This window comes from Ambystoma mexicanum, chromosome 12 (assembly GCF_040938575.1).
Source record: "Ambystoma mexicanum isolate Mex_15411 chromosome 12, UKY_AmexF1_1, whole genome shotgun sequence".
In the NCBI taxonomy this organism is placed as follows: Eukaryota; Metazoa; Chordata; class Amphibia; order Caudata; family Ambystomatidae; genus Ambystoma; species Ambystoma mexicanum.
The window spans coordinates 928,624,901-928,649,530 of record NC_090936.1 but is presented as its reverse complement, the minus strand read 5'-3'; the positions used below and the strand labels follow the sequence as shown (position 1 = coordinate 928,649,530).

The 24,630-nt window shown below is 43.0% G+C and overlaps 1 protein-coding gene across 1 annotated transcript in view; it reads right to left on the bottom strand.

The window, feature by feature from the left end:
• Positions 1–24,630, bottom strand: part of CFAP54 (cilia and flagella associated protein 54) — a 3,669,934-nt gene that overhangs the window by 1,503,922 nt on the left and 2,141,382 nt on the right. The window contains exon 31 of the mRNA XM_069629416.1: positions 20,084–20,210. Within this exon, the coding sequence (XP_069485517.1) occupies positions 20,084–20,210 (127 nt within the window). The remainder of the gene's footprint in view (positions 1–20,083; positions 20,211–24,630) is intronic.

The following is a 24,630-nucleotide window of genomic DNA, read 5'->3' as shown; positions in this document are numbered from 1 at the left end:
TCAGTCGTACCAGCGTTAAAACAGAGATCATTAGATATGCACCAAGACTGAATAGCGGACAGGCAGTCAGGGATAATGGAGCAGGAGGAGGAGGAGGGGAACTTGAAGAGGAGTTGTGCGTCATCAGAGTAACACTGGAAATTAGGAGAGAAGGCAGAGATCAGATGAGTATGGGGTGCTAGGTAGATGTTGAAAAACCAAGGCGAGAGGATAGAGCCCTGGGGGACAGCACAGGTAGAGAGATTGGTGGTGAAGGAGGAGAAGGAGCCCAGAAGCACCTGGGAGGGGATTCCAGTAAGGAAGGAGGTCAACCAATCCAGTGTTCGGTCTGAGATACCAAGTGTATCTTGGAGCCGCTTTATGAGGATAGAATGGTTGACCGTGTCAAAGGTGTAAGAGAGGTCAAGGAGAATGAGAACAGTAGGAGAGTTAGAGTGAAGATTTGCAAGCAGTTCTTCACGGGTGTTCAGGAGTCCAGATTGATGGTCATGTAAACAGCAAACAAGCTCAGTGTGTTGGGTCAGTTGGGGGATGACCAACTTCTCAAGGAGTTTCCCAAGGATGGGTGTGTTAGAGATAGGGCAGTAGATCGCCAGCCAGGAGGGGTCGGCGGAAGGCTTTTTTTTAGGAGGGGGTGCACAAGGGAGTGCTTGAGGGAAGAAGGGAAAGAGCCAGATGCTAAGGAGCGGGTACAGAAGTCTGCAATAGCCAGAGTGAGGGAGGAGATGTTGTCCTTGATGGTTCGGGAAAAACAAGGGGACATCGGTTTGGATGAGAACTTCATAGAGCGGACTACTCTAGAGATCTCATCTGTTGTGGTAAGTGAGCAGGAGGAGAGGGTGGGTGGGGTGGAGGAGGGGCCAAGGGAGACAGGGGGAGGGGAGGAAGAGAGAGAGAGAGGTCAGAATGTCCTCAGTTTTGGAAGAGAAATGGATGGCCAGTGCAGAGTGCCTGTGAAGGAAGAGGGGAGGTGGAGACTGCAGATGGATTGGCTAGTTTCCCTGAAGATTATGAAGAGTTCAGCTGTGTTAGAGGCTCCAGAGATATGGGCCTGGATGAGAGCCCTATTCATGGAGTGGATAGAGATACAGTATTTGTTAAGCAGAATCCTATGCAGTTCCCTTAGGGAGCACTACAGAAGATTAAGACTACAGGTATGAGCAAGAAAAATCCCCTTTGGTATCAGTCTGTACCACAAAGATTTAGTTTGTAGCTGTGGCTAAGCAGTCAGATTTATCTCAAGAGGTAGATGAGCAGTATTCAGGGTTTATACAATAGGAATCACAGTACTATGGCACAAGGAAACACTGACCAAAGCTTTGTATCAAAAAGAGAATATATATTTATTTTATACACATCCAGTTCAACACCTAAATCACAGTTGATAAAGCAAGTTAAGTTTAGTCAAGGAAAGTATATACAACTCCCTAGTCAATTGTAGACAAGTTTGCGGTAGAGTGAAAACTGAGCAAAACGGCACAGTGAAAACCAACTACAAATGGCACTCTAGCAATTTAGCGAAAGGGATGGAAAGTACAAGTTAAACCGAAATATCTTCAGACACCCCCTAGCAACACTTCCCTGAAGTTTCGTGAACAAGTAATGCACAGTAATACTTTAGCAGAAAGATAAGTAATTGAAAACTGAGCAAAATGGCACTTCACAAGTTAAAACAGTAGGAAGGAAGAGGTGTTTATAAGATTCAGGTTCATCCACACATTTCTCATTGAGAATCAATCTAGTGAGAGCAGATCTAACAAATCAGCCAGAGTCAATAGGCCTGAGCCAGAGTCAGTGGTACAGGACCAAGAGCTTATGAGCAAACACTTTCTTGTAGCCGCAGTCAAGTCTTTGGTTAACGAATATTGAAGAGATGGATGCAAGGCGAAAGACAATGTTAGACGAAAGGGCGGCCAACCCAACAAGTAGCTAAAGGATTTAAAACACCTTTAGGGCTACCGCGCAGAAAGGGAGGCCTGGCGGAACAAAGAACCTTTGAATGAAGAAGTGGCTCCTGCGGTGGCGGTTGTTCCTGGTAGTTCCTGCAATTTGGGGGATCCAGCAGAGGAAGAGTGGCTCTCATCATGGAGGAAGGTTCGAGTTACTGCACTACCCAGGTATGAAACCAGCCGCGGTGCTGCCCAATGAAAAAAAGGTACGCTCCTTTAAATTGCGATCTGGGTGGATGGCTGCCCGGCTATCCGGCCTCCAAGTGCTGGACACTGGCGATTCGACCAAGGCAGGTCCGAGGAAGCGATTGGTGAACTGGTTGGTCCCACCAGCTCAAGGGAAGAAGGCTCTTGCGAAGAAGATCTCCTCTCGTCGCGTGGAAGAAAAGTTGTGAGACGCTGCAGCAGGGCTTCACCGGTGGTGCAGGTGCTGAAGATGTCTGTGGCTTCTCTCCCCTTCGGTTCCGTAGTTCCAGTGGCGACGTCTTGCTCTTCCTTATGCAAAAAGAACCCCATTCATACAGCCTAGCTGTCACTCACACAGTGGAGTGGTCATCTTGGCAGGAGACCCTCCAGCCTATCAGGATAGAGTGCGACATGGTTAAAACTTAACCATTATTAAGTTCGGATGGTATTAGGACAGTGCTATCTGAATCCTCTGATAACAAACAGGACCAAATGATGGCATTAGACTCTGAAGGATTTTCCATCCACTCTTTTAAAAGATGAATGTGGTAGACTTGGATTTTTAGGCAGCGATCAGGAATGGGAAATGTTATAGTTACAAGATCCCATTTGTTCTAACACCTCATATGGTCCATGCCACTTGGCTATTAGTTTGTTCTCAGAAGTAGGCAACAACACTAATTCCCTTTGACCTATGGAAAAACATCTTGAAGAAATTATTTTGTAATAGGAGGCCTCCTGTGGTTCTTGTGCCTTGGCCATAAGAGTTTGTACCAAAGATCTAACTGCCGTCATATGGTCTTTAAGTCTAGTGGCAGTTTGGGAGGGTGGTATTGGGGCTTCTTTTCTTTCCTCCCAGGTTTCACTCAGCATATCTAGTACATCCCGGGGTTCCCGTCCATAAAGTAACTCGAACAGGGAGAATCCTGTGGAAGCCTGAGGTGTCTTCCTGACTGCAAATAAAGCCCATGGAATCATCTGATCCCAATTTCTGCCATCTTGTTCCACTACCTTTTGCAGTATGGTTTTTAATGTCTTGTTAAATCTTTCTACAAGGCCATCTGAGGTCCTCAAAGTGGTAATATGCAACAGCGGTTTTACTTCCCCCATGAGTTTTCTCAGGAATGTAGAGCCTTGATCTGTCAGTATTTCCTTTGAAAACCCTACTTATGAAAAGAAAGGGAGCAGGTGTTTCAGGATTTTCTGGGTGGTATTTGCTCTCAAGGGAAAGGCTTCTGGGTATAGCGTTGCATAATCCACGATTACCAAAATCTACTTGTTCCCTAATTTCGATGTTTCTATTGGCCCCACAATGTCCATACCAATTCCTGAGAATGGAATTTCAATGCTTGGCAACGGATTTAAGGGAACTGGTGGTGGCATATGAGTACTAGTCTTTTGGCAAATCTCACAGGCCTGGACAAAGTTTTTATTGTCAGCATGTATTCCTGGCCAGTAGAACTTATCAGTGATTTGGGCCTGTGTCTTTGGGCCTGTGTCTTTGTCTGTCCTAAATGGCCTCCTGTCAAATGTGAATGAGCTATTTCTAGGACTACTTGCTTATGACTTTTAGGGACAACTAATTGGATTTTTACTAAGCTTTCTGAAGTGGTGTATCCACGATACATAAGCCCATGTCTTAGGAAGAAAAAAAAGGTCCTCCTTTCTCATGGCCCTCTTACTCAGATGCAACCTGTAAAAAGGCTTCAGCAATCAACGGGTCATTTGTTTGGGCAAAAGCTAGTTGTTCTCTGATTTTTCTAAACTCAGCTTCTGGAGGGGCTTCAGCTATATCATCCAAACCCTGAGTTCCTCTATCTGTTTTCTCCTTCCAGGCTTCTTCCTTGATCCTAGGCCACATCGCCCTTGCAAGCACCCCTTGAACAATTTTATACCCTCAATGGATTTGGAAGGGATCTTTTCTGTGATTCTGTAACAACACTTTAACATCATCTCTAAAGTCTGGGACTATAAACCTAGTTAGCACATCAATTCCAAACCTCCATGCAAGTCCTCAATTGGGAGCAAGTCTAATGTACGTTTCAGAGGGTGTTATTAAAATCAAATCAGTGGGTATCAGTCTTCTTTCACCTGGGTGAATAACCCGTCCCTACTGCAACAAATATCAAACCCAATAGAGCCCTTAGTGGCTACTGATGGGTCTGATGCTCTGGTGGTTAGGCCGCAGTCCCACCCCTGACACCATTTGTGAAGTGATCATGAAGTAAGACAGACAACAGATTCACTTTTCTACGAAATTTGTTTATTTTTCTTATATGTCAGGATGGAGTAAGGCCTAACTTGCCGGATCCTAAGGTGGGATTCCCCTACCTAAAAAAAGGAAGGATAATCAGAGTCAGTAAGTTCAACTTAAAAGTCTGTGTCCAAAATCTATACTTGCCCTGACAACTAAAGATATACAATATGTAGGGATGTCAGAATCAAAATAAACAGTGTTCAACATAAGGTTCTGAGCTTATTCCAGCTCCTGGCTTACTGTTCAGCTTCCCCTTCCCCAAGTTCAAAACAACTCCAGAAGACCTCAGGATTCCCATTCCTCAAAGTCTTGTGTTTCCCTTCCCCAAGAAGGTAGCTCTTCCTTTGGACTTCCTTGCCAACACGGGTGTCCTCTCTGAACCTGTGTCATTAGAACACATTCAATTCTGTTTCTCCTTGGCAATCTCATGACCATGCCACAATGTGACTTTCACATAACTATCTTTGTGGTGTTTTTTCCTTTTCAACACCTTGCTTTCATATTGTCCATTAGTACTTATCACTTGTCTTTTCACTTAGTTCATAACTGTTCATTACTGGCTTTCACTTTGTTCATACTTTCACATTGTCCGTCAATGCTTATTACTTGTTTTCACTGCGTTCATAAATGCACATCACTTTCTTTGCACTTGTGCAATATTTCCATATACTTTGCATAGCTTTCCTCTATTTCGGTATTCTACAATACTGGTTGTATTTTAAAAGTACTTTGCAGCTTGTTCGGTATTCAATATTCTTCCACTCTGTCTTCCAACTGGTACAATCTAAGCTTCTGTTAGATCAACATTTCCATCTGCCCATTCCAGCCCCTAGAGCGCCTCGGTACGAGTGTTCCCTTTATTTCACTCACTAATGTCCGGCCCCACCTCTGGGCATCTTTGTTCTCTTCTCCAGCTCTCTATCGCTACTCATGTGCTTGTCGGGAGCTCTGGCAAGCAGCGTTTGCCTCCTTTGAACCGTGCTGCAGCAGTCTGTGGCGCACAGAGTCATCTGTGTCCTACAGCTCTGGATGCGGACACACAGCACAGGGGACTGCAGGGGTTGTGATTCCCTCGTGGCCTACTCGGACCCCAGCATCTCTCTTGCCCCTCTGCAAGGTTGAGCGTCCTTTTCACCGGCCCCTCTCCCGTCTGCTCCATGTTGTGTTTCTGCATCCTCCACCAAAGGCAGGTTCCTCCTGCCGGTCTCCTTTTATGCACCTCTAGCCTCTCAATTGGTTGCAGGTGCAAGTCCTTTGCCTGACCATAATTAATTATATTAGTGGGACATGCCTGGCCATTGTGATGGTACTCCATAGTCCTCTTCCTCATCTTAGTACCAAAGTAGTGTGAATGACTGGAAGTATGCATAACTCCCAATTGCCTCTTCCTCGACCCAGTCTTAAAGGAGAATGAATGTGGGACAGTTGGTGGGTGTGAAAGGGGAAAAGACTGACAAACACCTACGAAGGTAGGGAGAGGGTAAGATTAATTTTGACAAGGGAAAGGGGGATACGATGCCTCACTAAAGACATCCTCTCCCCACTCTCCAAGGTCCCTTCATCCAGGTGATCCTACCTCGCATATCCACCCCCAGGGTCGGCATCCAAGAGCGATGGCCTTTCCCTAACCACCTTAGAGATAGATACAAGGAGAGTAAATGAGATGATGCCCTCAGGTTCCTTACACTACTAACATCCCTACTCTAGTCAACTTGACTTATAATTCAAAATGTGATTACATTTCAATTACTGTTTGCATGCAATGTAATGCCCCTTTTCACATATAGGTCCAACGTAGGGCAATTCAACCTAAGCCATAACAATTGGCAGGAGGCGCTATACAATAAATTCAAATAACATAACATTCTAGTTTGCCAACACTACATAGAGAGATTTAACGGACAGAGCTTGGAGATCACTCACCCATCTCACCCAAGTGATGGCGACTAGAAAAATCACCTTATGTGTGAGACGTCTTATGAAAAATGAATGCAGGGGATCAAACAGAGCACCCATAAGAAAAGTCAAAACTAAGTTCAAATTCCACGCAGGAAACACAAATTAGGTTGGGGGGGGGGGGGAATGATTACTCAAACCCCGCAAAAACTGCATATCAGTGCATATCAGTGGGGACTGTAAAGAACAAGCCCTAAAATATGGGACTTTATAAAGAGGAACATGGCAGCCAGGCACCCCTTCAAAATGCCAATATACTGTCCTAGCCAGGTCAAGGGAGAATAGTTCAGAGGCAACGTTTGTCTTGGAAGAAAACAACACAGAGCAACACAGGTTTGAATAACGTCCCATGCTTATTAAGCGCGTTCTAAAAGATTAATTACGGAATGCAGGAAATCCAGTTCAGAGTAAGTTGGACTAAACGTACGTCACCTGCAGGCACAGATAGACTAGGTGGCAGGCCTTAGAGTGAAAGGAGCACATTCAGGACATCATCCGAAAAGTCCTACTCCTTATACTTTAGCCCTGCAGCAGTAAACCATGAAGATTCAGGTTGCTGCGGCTCAGATGGAGTATCCGGCCTCCGGAGTGTGAGCGCGGGTCCACCCTCACCAGGAGGCACACCGAGGACTGAAGTACATGTCCAGAAGCTCCAGGTACAACTTCTTCCAGGCCCAGTCCGAAAGGAATTGGAATCAATGTGGATCCGTACTGCTGCAGTCTCCTGAAAATTGGTGGAATGACAGGGATTGCAGGGAACACATAAAGCACTGGGGGCGGTGGCGAACTGGGTGTGGTATTTCACTTTTATATATATATATCAAGTGTAGCTAATTATGAATGGGACATGTTACTTTTAGTGTCACTGATGTCTGGAATTGATACATATTAGATTTGCACGGGCGTAAAAGATACAATGTTAAAACCACAAATGCAACATGAACACAATCTACATATGTGGTGCTCTGAAACACAAGGAAACTGGGAGACAGAGAGGGTCTCAATACGCATGCGGAGGGGAGCCTGTCCCGAAATCCCACAGTAAAGAAGGAATAATATTTATAAGACATACACATGGATGAACATATAAAAGAGCTTTAATAAGGAGTTTATATGAATCTGCATCTAGTGAAGTTTTGTGAGTTCCTTCAGATTTTGCAGTTAGCAGTTGCATGAAACATTTTAGGTAGCTGGGAGATTCTGTTTTTTTCGGGCTTGGGGGGTTGACGGAGGAAGAATTAGTCATCTAGTAGAAGGTCAGCCTGAGAACAGGACAAAGGTTTATGGTTTAGCAGCTCCTCCAGGAATAGATGTAGTCTTTCTCATTGCATTCACGTCGCATAGAGGGGTTTGAACATTTGTTTGGGCCGGCAACAAAGATGGGGCCCGAGGCCAAGGTGTCCGGTCTTCAGTTTTCACAGGTCGAAACTAAAGGCTGCATGTGTTTGAGTAGTGGTTGCATAAATTAGAATGTCTTAAGATGAGCCAGGAGGCTGGGGCAATAGTTCAAAGAGAACCTGTTTGTTCAGCCTTTCCTCACATTGATAAAATATCTGAGCGGACGATGTGCAATCACACTTAAGGTTAAAGGGCTCTGGCCCAGTTGTTATTAAGTAATAAATGATGTTGTATGTGAATGTTTTACAGCGCCATGATGTCATGACCTACCACCGATGAATCCCCAGCAAAGGCAAACTTCGAACACGATCCGAATATGGTTGTAAAGATTATCGATGACCAATGAGAATGACCAAATTTGGAAAAATTAGAACTTCTTCATGTTTGAGAGGTGGGTGGTAATAAAATATCTGGGAGTGTTTAACTGTTGCTAAACTGTATAAGAATGTATCAATTGATGTAGTTCGTTAAGACCTGGGTTAGTTTGGTCTGATAGTACCATTTAACTGCTGCCCAGATAATTCTTACAATAAACCTTGCTTTACGTACAAAACATGCACTTGTTCCTTAGGTGGTGGACCCGGTTTGGGCTGAGGTCATTCAGCATCTGCACCTATGGAAGCATTCATGACCACCATCATTTGTGGTCAAAGTTGCTGAAGCAATGCTCCTTTCGGCATGCTGTCTCACAGGTCTGACGATTGGGGGTCCAGAGACACAATGTATGGCAGCTGCAACAGGTCTGACACATCACCCTAGAACTGAAATCCGAAGTGTGTCTAAGTGTGCTGGGCTGTTTGGCTGTACTCGCTGCTCTCCGACAAGTAGTCGGCAAGGAGAAGATTGCGTTTTGTCGCACCACGTTTGGACTGTGTGGACCTGAGGAATTACTTCCACTTTTGAACCGGACTTGTTTTCAGCCTCTGTCTGATCTCGCCGAAGGCCCCGCCCACGCCCCGTACGATTGGAGCACACCCGCTTCAAAACACACTGGCACGCGCACCGCGCGCGCACCGAAGTGTGTCTAAGTGTGCTGGGCTGTTTGGCTGTACTCGCTGCTCTCCGACAAGTAGTCGGCAAGGAGAAGATTGCGTTTTGTCGCACCACGTTTGGACTGTGTGGACCTGAGGAATTACTTCCACTTTTGAACCGGACTTGTTTTCAGGTACTCGTTGCCAATAGCGAACTTACTGGTGAAAGAAGATACTGTGGTGTGCACTTGTGCACAACAGTGACTGTCTCCGCATTGGCTTTTAGTTCCTGACTTCCCCTTCTTTCTGTTACAGCCTCTGTCTGATCTCGCCGAAGGCCCCGCCCACGCCCCGTACGATTGGAGCACACCCGCTTCAAAACACACTGGCACGCGCACCGCGCGCGCACCGAAGTGTGTTTAAGTGTGCTGGGCTGTTTGGCTGTTCGGCGGGTCGGCAGGGCGTCAGGTAAAAACCCTAGAAGGAAGCAAACTCTTGAAGGAAGTACCTTCGAACTGATCTTGAGGGCCTCTTGAGTACTAAACTCAGTGAATCTTCTATTCCAGACTGAACTTTCTGTTCTTGCTTGAATCAACTGTACGTTCTGCTGTATAATCAACCTTGTGCTTGTATTTCAATCTGATATTATTATATTTATAATACCATATTATTTTTTCAAGTCTACTACTCATAAGCTCATAGTAGCTAATTTGAGGTGGTTAATCCAATAAATACCACTGCAGGCATCTGCTAGGTCTTAAATAACAAAATGGTGGTCAGTTTACGTAGCAGCAAGAGCCTAGCTGAAGGGAATTCTCATATAGGGATGAATGCCACAAATCCGGTACTACTACATGACTCTGATTTAGAATCCAACACAATTGCTCCTCACTCACCGGCATTAGATGCTGGTTTAAATGACAATAACAACATTCCATATAGCCTGCAATCAATGGCAATAGAACCTAATGATGACACAAACAAACATCTTCCCTTTTGCACACCTAATGTAATAACTGCTGAAGAAGATTCTACTAAAATTTCCACTAAGGTAAAAGCTTTGGCTGTAGTAACTCAAAAAAACAAAGAAATAGAGTCCCTTGGGATTGTGGCACTTGCAAATCAAGATGATAAAACCTGTGTGGTACCGAAAATCATTTCTGATGTTTCCTTCCTGGCTCCTGCACTGATTGGCGAATGGGAGAAACGCTGCAGAATTTCACTCACCCCGAATTCTCTGGTAGTATTCTTACCATCGGAAGTTGAACGGATCTGCTTGCATAACATTCAGGAGGGTCACTCTATGCACTCCTTTGCTGGTACTGAACCCTACCATCATGAACGAAAGCAGAGACCCTCCTGTAGTTCTCCCATATTCTGCAAAATATCTAATGGCCAAGGGTCTCTCCCTGCACCGACACAAATGGTGAATGAAACATTCGATGAAGAAATGTGTTACGAGGTAGGGGCGTGTCCCTTGCCAGACAAAAACACACAACCTAAATCCCAAGGCCTGAACAATGAAGATGATCTAAGCAACTTTCCTGTGATTTCTTCCCTTTTAAATTTATTAGATAAAGGTCATGATCTAACGCACATTCACATCAATTCACTAAAAGAAGTGGTGTTGGACCTAACCAACAAAGTATCTAAAATTGAGGGTATGTTGTTTTCCCAATCTGTTGCTCACTCAGAAAAACAAGCACTTGTTGACGCATGCTTACTGAAAGCTCTGTCAGCTAATGTTCAGACGTGTAGAAATCAATCCACCCAAACTACTGCATCTCCCCACATTGTGATATCAGAGCAACGTACTTATGCGAGAGCTGTCGTGGATGGCCCCAAGGAGGAAAACTCTCCTATGGTATGTCCTGTGTCATCTATTATATTGGATGAAGTCAAGCAAAACTCATGTAGATTGGAAGAGTTTATCTCGTTTACTAACAAGACAGCACTTGGATTTAAAATTTGGGGGGGGGAGACTTGAGGAGTTCGTCGATGCAATGAGTTCAATGCCTCTGCCACAAGAGACTGCACTCAATAGCCCTTCACCCTTAGTGAATGTCATTAACGAAGCAGAAGCAGAACAAATTAGAAGCGATTTTATTATCGCTGAGAATCTGGACAAATTAAGAGAAGAAGGAGGTGCTGCGAGTAGTGATCGTGAGGACAACGAATCTGAGGGAAATCAGATTTTTATGTCACGTAAAATGAAGCGTGCTCACGTTAGGGCAATCAAAAGAGAAAATAAACAGAAAAAAAAGTTAACTAATGATCAAATATCTGTGGTCATAAAAAAAATGAAACAGGATAACAGCAAAAACACCAATAAAAATAAGAAAAGAATGAAAATTGCTGATGATGAGGTTGAGACGCAACCATCCAACTCTCTTTCAGGTTCTGCAAATGAATCAAAGATTGACCTAACAACTGAATGAAGAATCAAAGGTGGTCTTAAATGTGGTTCCATCAGTTGGTTCCCTCCCACAAACAAAAAAAAAGGGAGCCTTCATGAGGAAACCGACGGATAATATGGGGAAGGGTGACTCGGGACAGTTGTCTCAAGGACGCCTATCGACATTTTATCCTCTCATTGAAAAAAAAACCACGGTGTTAGGACAGATAAAGGATCAAAATCCTGAAATTAATCCAGATGCAGTTCCTAAACAAAAAAAGGCATGTGACGTAAAGATAAAAACCAACTCCTCTAGGAATATGGATAATATTCAATCCACTGAGGACTTTGAAAGTCACATTCCACATCCAGAAAATCAGGCAGCTTCAATTGATTGTGAGGGGGATTCCACTACTGAGGCAAGGGAAGCCATAGAAGTCAGAGTATCTGTTGAGAGTAAATCTCCTTCCCCAGGTAGTCATGAAAAAGAGGAAACTAAATATGTTTTCAATAGAGATATAAGGTATTTTCTGGGTTGGTCCAGTGATCAGGCAATCAATGGCAAACAAAGGCTAAACAGATCCTTTTTGTTTAACATTTTTAAGGATAGTCCTCAATTGAGAACCCTCCACATGGATGACATTGAGTGGCTGAGACTGGCAAACCATAATAATCTGAGAATGATCTGTGCTCCCCACTCACCAATGATACTCAGGCTATTGTGGGATCATAGAGATGACTTTAACGTCCGTGGGTTGACACTACACCTGTTTAGGACTATTGAAGAGGCTGAGGAATTCCTAAACGAAGTCTTAAAACCGGAGGCAGAAATGGGGGCCACTCACGCCACCTTATCAGCTGGTTCTGCACAAACTGTTGAATTATTTTCTAAAATATCAGAACTGGTGGGTGCCACTTCTAACATTCCTTGGCTTGCTCCTCTGATGACATCTATCCTTGAATTCTCTAATAAGCAAAGCAAACCATAGTCAAAAAACATTTCAGCATTAAATGCGCAGTGTCTTAAAATATTGTCTTGGAATTGTTGCGGGAAAAGGAACTCCCATGATAACACTTTTACAGGAAACTATGTGTGTTAATGAATTGAATATGGAGGGATTTTCCAATTACTGTTTACCGGCTATAAGAGGTGCAACAGGTCGGCCGTATGGGGGTATTGCTATACTTATAAATAACGCCATAAACCACAATTCGAAGGTTATTTTAGCTAAACATGGAATGTTGGCAATTGAGTGCATCCTCGTTGGTGTATCGACCTGTGCATTTTTAATTGTATGCCTGTACTACAATCCGACAAATGTCTCGATAGAGGCCGCATTTGATAATATGGATGAATTACTTGAGGAGGCAATGATCAGAAATTCGAATTACATGATTGTCATTGGGGGCGATTTTAATGCGGTTTGTGTACCCTCAATCTCTAAGTCAGTTGATAGGTGCAAGTCCTTATCAAGTACCTCAGTGACTCTGGGTAAGGGTTGGGTCTCCTATTTCAAACAATGGAACATTCAATTGTTGGAATATGAGATTGGTGATCATAAGGGGACTTGGAAGAGGGGGTCTCAATCCTCCTACATTGACTATTTTTTTGTCTCCTCCAATTGTATGCCCTTGGTAAACAATGTCTCAATCCACACACAGACCCAGAGCGATCACTACCCGATAAGTACAAGTGTAAAATGCGATTTGGCATCCTTGAATAAAGATGTTGCTCTGGGATTGGTGACCCTTCATAGAGCACAGACTTCTGTGGGATGGCATCCGAAAATGTGCAGAGAACTATCATTTCTGGTCCAAAGAGATGTAATTCGTGTGTCTAGTACCGCAGATCTCTTCATTAATGCACGCAGAAGAGAAGAATGGAATTCGATTATAATTAAAGATCATATTGAACATCTTGCCCAAAAAGCGACAGCCCTAAACCTATCCGTTGAAAGTGGCTACAATTCTGGAATAGCAATGGCTAAGAGGGAAAAAAATCGCTGTCTGCGTGCTTTGAAGAAGAGTCACGAGCAACACATATACTATTATGTTGCCAAAAACAAGATTATGAACCACTACAGGCACAAACTAAAATCCATAAAATTTCAAATGAAGCTTGTCGCGAATCAACAAATGATGAAATATCTCATCACACATGACACCAGGCACATCTGGGCAGTATTAAATAACAAAAAGGGGGTGTCGTTGCATGATATGGCCTAACCAATTGCCTCGTCCACTTGGATTGAATATTTTGAATGTAAATATAGTCTGCCTCTGAAATTCTCAGCATATAACTCAGGAATTCTTGAATTCGATTGTAAGGAACACTTATTCTTTTCCCTGAATGAAATTGTTGATGCAATCAACCATCTTAACTATTCTAAGGCGGCTGGGCCGGATGGTCTGCCTGCCTGTATTTTAAAAGATGACCCATATTTTTGGGGCGCCATTCTTTATACAAGGTTTGCTTATATTCTTTCGACTAATTCTATCCCCAAGTCATGGCTTAATGCCATAATCATTCCCTTGTACAAAAAGGGGAATCCCAAATTGCCTGAGAATTTCAGGCCAATTGCACTGATGGACACATCAGAAAAGGTTTTTTCTATAATTTTACTACAGCGTTTACAAAATTTTATAGAAACAAAGCGCATATTCTCAAAGTTTCAAACGGGGTTTCGAAAGTATATGGGGACTTGGTTAAATGCTCTCATTATATCACACATCTATGCACAAACCAAAATTCCAGAGTACGGGGCTGTCTATATGGCAGCTTTGGACATGAGTAGTGCTTTTGACTCAGTAATAAGAGAAATATTATGGACAAAACTCATACAACTTGGTTTCCCAAAAAGAATGGTTCAACTAGTTGCAATGTTGCATAATCACACAACGTATCAAATAAGGATAAATAGAGATGGTGTTCTTACAGTACCTATTATGACCATGATAGGAGTCAAACAAGGCTGTAACATGGCCGCTACATTATTTAATTTATACATCTGTGACATGGATATGATGTGGAATGGAAGTGGCATGTTTCCCGTGAAACTAGGGGATTTGAAAATATCGTGGTTATGTTTTGCAGATGATATTTTATTGTTTGATCGAACTCCAAGTGGATTACAACAAAAACTGGACAGATTCTCTAATTATGCTGCATCTCATAACTTAACACCAAACTCTCTGAAATCACAAATTGTTGTTTTCCGCAATTTCAGAAAAATCAAATCATATAACTGGCAACTAAATGGTAACATCATTGTATGTGAAAACGCAATTCGTTATCTTGGGTATCCCTTAAAAGTCCAGTATTCTCTTAAATTTTGGCAATCATATCTAAAGACGAAGGTGCGTCCGTTAATATCCATGATGAAGGTTTTGTTAAGAACTATCTGTGAGTTTTCGCTGCTACCGTTGATCAACTTCTATATGTTGAAAGTTGAACCAATCCTTCTATATGGTTTGGATATGTGTCTTCTTGATGTGGGCGGCATATTAAATCAAATACAGGGAAATGTATGGAAAAGTGTGTTGGGGCTATCTAAATCAATCCCTAACTCTATTATCAGACATGAACTTGGTATATCCTCTCTAACTGCCAGATGGTCTTGGAGAAAACTATCACGATACGCAGATATTATGGCGCCTCACAAAAACTCCCTATACATGGATCTAAATGGGTTATTTGCTTTGCCAAAACTAAAATCTATGAGCATATTTGCTAATGAAATGAATTTTATCTTAGACGACTGTGACTGCACGATTCAAGATCTAGTTATGCAGCTTCCTAAAGTCAAAAGGAATCTCTACGATCGTGACTGGTCAGCAACCTTGGATTGTAATAATTCATACAAATCGTATTTGGAATATGCTAGATGGCCACGTAAAAGAGAGTTAAGATCACCTTATCTGGAGTTATGCCCATCAAGTAAGACTCGTCGAGCTTATTTAAGGTTCAAACTGAATCAATACCATACACTTGAGAGAATTCATCACTGGCGAAAATGTATTGGTGTATTCACTAATCAGCTTTGTCGCCTTTGCGATAGTGGGTTTACTGAAACCTTAAAACATCTAGTAGTTGACTGCACCTTCTTTGAACACGATAGAAAGAACTATCTGGGGATATTTGCCCCAAAGGATACAGACACTTCGAAATCTTCGTTTTGGGATAGCTGTATGTATGGTGGGGGCATGGCACTTATCATTTCATTAGTGCGTCTGCTGAGTAAACTCGAAACTGTATTGGAAAGCATAAATGACAACCTAAACAACTCTAGCTGAACATCTTTCTTCCAAAATGATGTTTAAACAAATTTTCAGGTACGATTTTTGGGTAGATCAAATCATGATGCTGGTAATGAAAAGCTTGATCAAAGAAATGGGTGATGAATTCAATCTATAACCTATGTTTTGTTGATTGTAATGTAACGAAAAGTTCGTTTAAAGAAATGGTTGAGGAACCTAATATTTTTAACTCTCTCGTTGATTGAAATTTTAATGATCATGTTTACAATTCATAAGGTTCATGTATTACATAATTTTTGTTTGTAAAAGTCTTCTTTTGAAAAACTACATATTTTTTGTTTGTAAAAGTTCTCTTTTGTAAATTTATACAATATCTGTTTGTAAAAGTTTTCTTTTGTAAAACTATATATAAAAAATTCTTTTAAATAAAAAAAATAAAAAAAAACTGAAATCCCCAATTTTGAAGTAGCCCCAGTAGCAACCTCATAGGTAACCAGGCCTCAGGTACAACTAAGATACAGGAGGGTCATGAGGCCGAGCAGGCGCAGAAAGGTGGGCCGAAACCATCCCATAGGATATAAAGACATGCACCATCTGAAGAACATTCGCTACCCGATCATCAGAAGAGACTGACTGGCTTAGGGGAAGTTCCAAGATTGCTCTGATGATTTGGACACAATGGGACGGTACAATGTGGGATTTTTTGACAGTACAAATGTGCTGACACTCCAAGTGGGGTGTGAGCCCAATTAAGCATATGAACCAGGAAGGGAAAGACAAGAATCTTCTCTCTTCTGAAACAAGTTGCTGCCATTGCCTATAGCTTGGTGAAGACTCCTGGCACAGAGGAAAGGCTGAATGGCAGAACCCATAACTGGTAGTGAATGTTTTCAACCACTAACGTCAGGTACTTCTTGTGCTTGGGATGGATCAGCACATGGAAGTAGGTGTCCTAGAGGTCCAGAGACACTAGTCATATCTGTAGAGGCAGGACCTGGATGACATGTGCCATGGCCATCATCTTGAACTTGTCCTTGCACAGGTACAAGTTCAAGAGCCTCAGATCCATGATGGCACGCAGACCTAGTCTTTCCTATAAACTAAAAGGTACAGGGAGTACCAGCCCTTTCCTCACTCTGAATGGAGCACCACATCTACAGTGCATTTCCTCACAAGCTGACGGACCTCCTCCAACAGGGGAAATTCCTGAGGCAGCCAAGGGCCTGACTGAGAGCTGTCGAGTGGGCACTGAATAAAAGGGAGGCAGTAACCATGAGCTATGTCCCATACGTCCCAAGCGACAGAGGTGGTATGGTACCACTCCTCAAGGAACCAGGACCAACTTCCTCCATGAGTTAAATGGACAAAGTTCAATTTACATTGGTTTGGCATGGGTGTTGAAACCACTTCTCTGGGCACCTCTGCCTCTCGCTTGATGGGCAGGCGATGCTTTAACAGCTTGTAAGAGGGCACCTTATCCTACAATGGTGGGTGAAAGAGAGGAAGGATTGAAAAAGATGCTTCTGAACCGAGGTAGAAGGGTACTGAACAGCAAACCCTAGGAATTTCTACAGCGATTTGTCAGCCTTTGTCCTAAACAGGTCTTTTCCCGCGAACAAGGGTTTGGGATGGAGGTCTGGAGCAATCCCAGAGGTTCTCGTCCAAAAATGCCTTCACAGAAGAGACCCATTGCCCAACACAAAGAGTTTGCAGTGTTCAGGGCAGACTGCAAGATCTAGCGGGTGTACTTTACCATAAGCAACTAGGGAGTTGATACTCTCCTTCATTGCCATGGCTAGCAACTTTTCTGCCACCCCACATATTCCACACAACAGTCCAAATGCATACTTAGCCAAAGCACAGGTGGCAAGAACAGCACTTGATGCAAGACTTCTGGTTGGGAAGACTGCAGCATCTAGCGTCTCGCTCTCCCTGTCAGAGGGCAAGGAGAGGAAGGACACAGCTTTTAGCCCTGCCTCTGCCGGCTGCACCATCAAGCTCTCTGGTGGGGGCTATGTGGAGAGAAAAACAGGATAGCAGGGGGCCAGGAAAAACTTGTTGGCATGGTCACAGTGCACAGCAGGGGCGTATCCCTAGGCACTTGAAAGGGAGTGGCTACCGCTGGGTCGAAAGGCAATATGTCTTGAATAGAGGAACCTCATGCAAAGTTTTGGTGAAGTCATACTACATTCTTGGCTTAGTAAAAGCAGACCATCCTAACTTCCCCGTAACGTTGGCAATGGACCTATGAAATGAGAAGTGGTGTTTGCCACCGAATGGCACTGGAAGGATATTCAGCTTCGGAGACATGGTCCAAAGCACTGGCCTCCTGCAGGCAAGAAGATCATCTCTCTCTTCATACAACTTCTCTTCAAAGTTCTCAGCCACACTGGAGGAAAGTGTTTCCAGAACACAAGCGCCCCTCCTCATTAAAAAATCTCAGTCATCTTTGAGAGGAATTCCTCCTTTGAAAGAGGGGTGTATTCCAGTGAAGCCCTGGTGCCGATCATCGCAGAGCAGGTGGGAGCAGACGATGAGGCTTTGGTGCCTGAAGATAGGGCAGAGGACACCAGTATGAAGCAGTATGTACTGGTAGAGCCGGAACTGAGCTAGCAGGGGTGCGGTTATGGTCTGAAGCGGTGTCTCCACTAGCTTCAAAAAGTGTGGTGGGCCCTGCAGCTGCCATCGGTGCCAGGAACAAATGTGCGAGCACCTTAGCAAAGGCATCAAGAATTTGCTGCCTGGAAGCTTCCCACTTCTCCAGAGTTGAAGACCTATTTAGGAAAGGTACCTTAGGTATCGGTGGATATTTCTCTGCAGTATCCTGTGGTGACTCTTCTTCCTGGAGGACAATAAAGATTGATGCCTGGGCAAGTCACTAGGAGAGCAAGACCTCTTCCTATGCTGCAGCTTCTTCTTTCCCTTCTCGATTGGAGAATGTTCTGGTTCTTCAAAAACCTCCTTCTTTGGCTCCAAACCTGGGGACTTAAAAAGTGTTCTCTTCCCACCATTATGGAAGTAAATAATGAGCTTTTAGGCACGTTCCCAGGGGGCATTTGAGTGCTTTGACTGGCAGGAACCACAATCATTTGTGTTGTGGTCTTCACAGACACAGACATTTGCAATCTGCATTTGGCACAGGACTGTAGCCTGAAGTATTCCGAGGGTTAGGCACGACTTAGTACGCTATAAAATATCTAGTGGTGTTCCAGGAGCATACTGACTGCACAGAAAAAAGGACATGGGGAGCGGCGACTCAATATATACTGACATCAGTGTCATGCCAGTGATCTGGGTGTGTGCAATGGTGCCGGGTGGAGTGATAACGTTTCCCCTGGTGGTTGAAAAAGTTTCAAAAGACAGCTGGTGCTGGAGCGAAAATATGTATGATCAGAAATCTGTGGGAGGAAGGAATCCATTAGAAAACCAACCTCAGCCCTCGACCCTCTTGGCTTGGGTCAATGAAGACATACTTGTTATGGACCTTTCTGTCCACCACCTCTACCATTCTATCCCCACTGTGTCTCCAAGCTCTACCTCAATGACCTCATCCTAAAACTTTCATTGTCTCTCTTCTTACATCCTTCTGGTTTACCCCTTTTCCAACTTTGACCTGTCCCTGTTTTTTCCTTTCTCCTCCTTCCAGCGGTTGGCTCTCTTCATCTTGTTTTTTCCCCAGGTATTTCTTCCTTCCTGTCAAACTTGTTCTTCTCCATGTTCCACTCCCTGTCCTTACTCCTTCCATTCATTTCTCTGTCATTTGGTTCTCAAAAGCCTTCATCTCACTGAATCTTTCTCCTTCCAACTCACTTGTCGGCCTACTGCACCTTCGCACAATCGATGGCTCTCCTCCAAACAACCTCACACTGGCTCTATCCCCTTTTATACCTTGGTTTATTGAGGAATTGGAAATGCGTGCTTGACTAGGGACACCTGGGCCTGGTTATCTGTGTTACTCTGTGGTTGGTTGACGGTCTGCTCTAGGTCTTCAGAGTTGTAATGGTTATGGTTTGCGTGGCTCATTGTTGGCCTGAGGATCCACGAGCCAAGTATATAATTAGGGTGGTAGTAAGGGTCCATCATCTTGGTACCAGACGGTCTCGTCATGGAGGCCACCTGATACAGCCATGGCTCCCCACTGCGCTGCTCTCCATCTCTCTGTCTCTACTGTCTGCATGGGCCTGTGGCCTCCCATTTGGTTCTCAAACTGTGCATGTTAGGCATTTCACTCTCTCAGATTCTTCCTGGCTATTGTTGGCAGCAGTCACAGATCTCTTCTGAAAACTATAAGCAAGCTAGTGTCCTCCCCATGACAGTGTCTGGCTGTTGGGGAAACAAATGTCCAATATCGGAATATAACTTTCACGTTATGTGGAGAATGTGAAGGGTCATGATACAAGGCAGTGCACGTGTGAGAGGCCTTGGGGGATCGCCAGAGTACCACTTCCAGGTTAAGCAACACTTAGTGGGTATCTGTTCCCCAGCCCTCAAGGCGCCCTCCAAAATGATCTCGTCTCTCCTTGGTGACTATTCAAAAGTTTTTAAACATACGTTTTTCATCTGCCTTTAGCTCAGCATGTACATTTTAGTAATAGTTACAACCAACTGTCATTGAAAATACTACTTGTATACTACTTTGGCCGTGTTCTTATTATAATGATAACTTATACTGAACATAGTATGCTTACAATTTACTAATATGACTATACTGTACCTTGTTAAAAGATCTTCCACAGAGCCTGTCCACTCTAGAACTTGCATAAAGTTTTCTTCATTAGCTTCCCTGTGAAGCAATTGAACAAAAAATTCCACGAAACGAGCACTGTTCTTGAATTTCATCACTGTGAAGATAGTAAAATGAATATTAACTTAAAAAACATTATTTTGACTTTTAATGTAACTTTACCATAATTGCCATTAATTACGTTGTTATCTGATTGCTTACTTTTTTGCATAATGGCAGTTGTTCTAGTATAGTGTCAAAACAAATCAATGCATGGCTGGGTGGGAGTCCCCCTTTGCTTGTCATTGTTGTTCAGTTTGTCAAACTAACAGTGTTATCTTAACGTGCCATGAATAGGTTAATAGGTTTTTACATAAAATCTGCACCAGATCAGGAATATGAAAGTATGAAACATTTTAACACAATTTGCCTTTGCTGGTGTAGATTTTCGATCTGTGACTTTTATGCAATAGCAACTGGAGCTATCTAACTCTAAAGCTTAAGGGCTTCATTCATAGCTAATGTTCTTTACAGCCAGTGATTATGCATAGAATTTGCATGTACATTCAATTCAAGAGAATGTATCTTGTGTGGATATCCTAAAACTGTGTGGAGAATTTGGCCCTCAATGGAAGAGTTGCAAAGCCAGATGTTTAGTAGTCCTTCAAAATGCAGTCATTAAGAAATTACACAACTGCGTTCTATTAAATCACAAACAGCTGCCCAATCTACCAACATTTCAAAGATCACTGACAATCTACTGGATTTTAGGGATCATTCAGCATGGTAATAACCTTCTTGATCCCGGTTTTAAGGCACCTATAAGTTACAAAGTTCCCTTAGGTTGCTCCCAGTAAACATAGCTTTCTGAGTCTTTTCTTTATAGATTTGATGATGCCCTGACATCTGATTTCCTCAATTGGCACTCAGACAATTGTTGCTTTAAAAAAAAAAGAACTAAGCATCTGCTGTCAACAACACATTAACATTTTGAGACTGCTTTAGGGATACATCGAAGAGATAATTCTTGTGACAAAGTAGAGCCGGTGGGAGGGGTGTCAGGGTCAGGCCACCTGCTACATGACACCAACCTTCATTTCCAACCTCTGTTTCAGAAATGACCCTGATAATAAACATAATGTTTTCATACATATGCCGACGGTCAACCACAGTCTACAACCACGGTCCACAAAGAAGAAACAACAAACAGAAGAGATACCATGCACAGGCTTGCAGCCCGGGGAGCAGACTACAAATGGCCACTTACCCAGTAAGCATAGACCCATTCGTGGTGGCTCTGCCTGCGAATGCCTGACATATAGGGAAATTAGATTTCTTGCCACTTTGGAGATAAACATGGTGGAATCAGGGCACCACCATGAAAGGGTTGCTTGATTCTAGGATGGCGACTATCTTTTATTACATAGGCCGGCAGAGCTGCGGGCTGTTCATTAAGCATTAAGAAATAAGCTTCAGCACCAGGTGAGGGACAGGGCTGAACATAAGGATCCAATCTCCACGCACAAACTATCAGTCCGCACAGGTAACCCATCTCAAACCATTTTCAGCTCCATGATCCGAAGGCACAGGTTATAAAAGGTGAGCAACAAGTGGAGGAAGTGTGAGAGTTTGGTGACAGTTGGAGCAGAGCTAAGGAAGGAGGTGTTAGAATTACTGTATTACTTTTACTCTTGCTAAGGGTCACTCTCTTGCTTAACACCCTCTCCTATACAATCCCAGCCCATTATTCTGGAACAACAAACCGGTAGCATTAAGAATCAATATTTTGTATATTAAAATAAAGAGTAAATCTAAGATCCAGTACACACAAAGTCATTCCATGAATCAACCAATTACATTATTATATTTCTGAATATCTAACTGTAATAGAATAGTATAACTTCTAGGAAATAGTCTAATGTAATCCTTACTTTGCAGAACATGTACATAAAAAGCAACTTTCATTTAATGAATAGAATTCTTTAGTACACTTTATTTTCTTCAATATCAAAGACAAGCATTTGTATCCTCGAAATGTTACAAAGAAAATGCATTTGCTAGATATTTCCCATTAGCAATGTGTTCCAATGTGCAATGTGATGTGATTGGTTTCTACCCTTTGCATGTAAAAGAAATACAAGCTCAAGTGGGATCCATCACAATCTGCAGGCTTCAGTTTAGCATGCAACGAATATTGATTTATCTACAATACGTATCATCCCAAAATGATGATTTTCTGAAAGGACAACCATACGCCCAAATCATCTAATTCAGAGTCCTCTCACTTCAGCATTAGGTCCTTGGTGAAATGTCTGTTCATTTGAAATGTCATCATTTTCTATGGGAATGGAAGTGGTTCAGCCAAGCCCCCTTTATCCCAATATCACCTTTTAAGTGACTCGTCTTTTACAGGTGTTGGTTTATAAATTCTCTGTTAAGCTATGAAGCGTTGCCACTGGTCCACAGTCTCAATTATTGACTAAGCCCGTGAAAACAATCAGGACTTAATTTACTTGACTTTAGTTGCAAAGGACTGCAAACCCTGCGCCAAAATGTTATTGGGTTTCAATTTAAACTACCCTTCCTTTGGTTTTGAATATGCTCAAAAAAACAAGATATATTTCACACTAGCAGGCTAAAAAAATCTACTTGCATTCAACTGGTTATATTTGATCAAACACTGAGCGCCATGCATCAGAAAATGCTATTTGTTTTTGTTTAAATGTAATCTCACTAGGCTTTGAACACAGTGTGAAGGTAAGGTGAATGTCCCATTTTACTAAAGCTTTCTCTTTGAAACCAATCCCCCTGATGGCATTCCTCCCACCTCCTACTAGTCCACGGACTTGGCAAGGAAATTATTCTAAAAGATTTATGTCTAATTGCATTGAGGATATTTATATTTAATTTTAGATCATTCTTTCAAACGACGAGGTGGTCATGGACCCTCACCGTCTCCAAGTAATCTCCCAGTCTGCCAGACCCTTTTGCTATAATCATACCTTTTCCCATATCTCCCAACAGGCATCCCTCCCATCAATGAAATATGGATTTCTAGATAATGTGTCTCTTCCTCGTGAATTCAGGGACATGCAACATGAGTTTGTGAGATTAATGTTGACAAAGTTATTCAATTTTTATAAATACTGGATACATATCTAAACATTGTGTGTAGTCTCATAGCATGCAGGAGAGTCTCCCAGAATCAGGACATTTCTTCTTTTAGTTCCAAGTCATATAATTGTGGAATTATGTCGAAAGTTATGGTTTGCATTTCTATTATCTTTTCAAAACAAGCAGTTTCATTTCTCTCAACCTCTTGTCTGGGTTTGCATTCAGTGATTGATTAATGGCAGTAGCTGACAAGGGTTTCTTTTGTCTTTTTTCCAATAGTACAGGAGATAAACAAATGACTTCCCCTTGGCAATGTTGTTTCTAATGGATGTTCCTCCCACAGATTCCTCATCATAGATATAATTGTCCTGCTTTGCAAATCTCAGAAACATTTTCAACAATAGGGGTGCTGTGCGACTTCAGCAATGAAGACCCTTGACGCTCTTCACACCTGCGTCCTGAAATTACGTTGGCATAAACAGGTCGCCCCGTTGCCTCAGTTACTTATTTTTTCCCTGTGTTCAGCTGCATTGGGGGAAGCATAAAAAGACATTGTAGGACATTGAAGGAGAGAAGGAACGTGTGAGCACTCTTTGATAGAGGCGTGGGATGGGAGGGCAATGAGGAATCTGTGGGAGGAACATATATCACAAAGAACATTACCACAGGTCAGTCATTTTTTCTTCTAATGGATTGTGCCCTTGCCACATATTCTTCATCTTAGATAAGTTCCCATAGCAATGCTCGGTAAAGGTGAAGGGAGAGCAAACTCTTGTGAATTTCATGTGAAGCAATTTTGCAGGGCCACTCTTCCAAAATGGGTGTGCTGACCCGACAGGGTGTCTAGGGTGAGAAATCTGAGGGCATTCTCACATTTAGCCCTCTGAGTACCCCACACTGGTAACCAAGAGAAAGACAAGGTTGTCAGATCCTAACCCATGAGGTGGACAAGCAAGGGAGGATCACCTGGTTGGAGGGTCATTGGGGAGAGGGAGCCTGAAGGCGAGGCATGGTGTCCCCCCTTCACAAACACTGACATACCCTACCCTCCCTCAGTTTTCATGGGATATTGTCAATCTCATCTCATTTTTTTACTATAGTTTCCCACCAAATACTGAGAGGAGGAAGAGGCAGCTAAGAGTAGTGCACACCTCCTATAGCAAACACCACTCTAGTAGTGGAATGAAGAAGAGAGGCCTGGAGGCATCCAGTAATGAAGATCAGGCATATAACACTTACAGGCTTATACAAGGTCAGGCAATTGAGTCTCACCCACTTCACCTGCAGCCTGTTAATAATGGTAAAGAGCATAAAAGGTGGAGCCCAGAGTCATCCCGTAGAGAGCGAGCAGGGAGAGCGAGAGGAGAGAATCGTCGTGTTGGGACAAGACCAGGAAGTCGAGACGCCAGCAACTAATCCAGGAG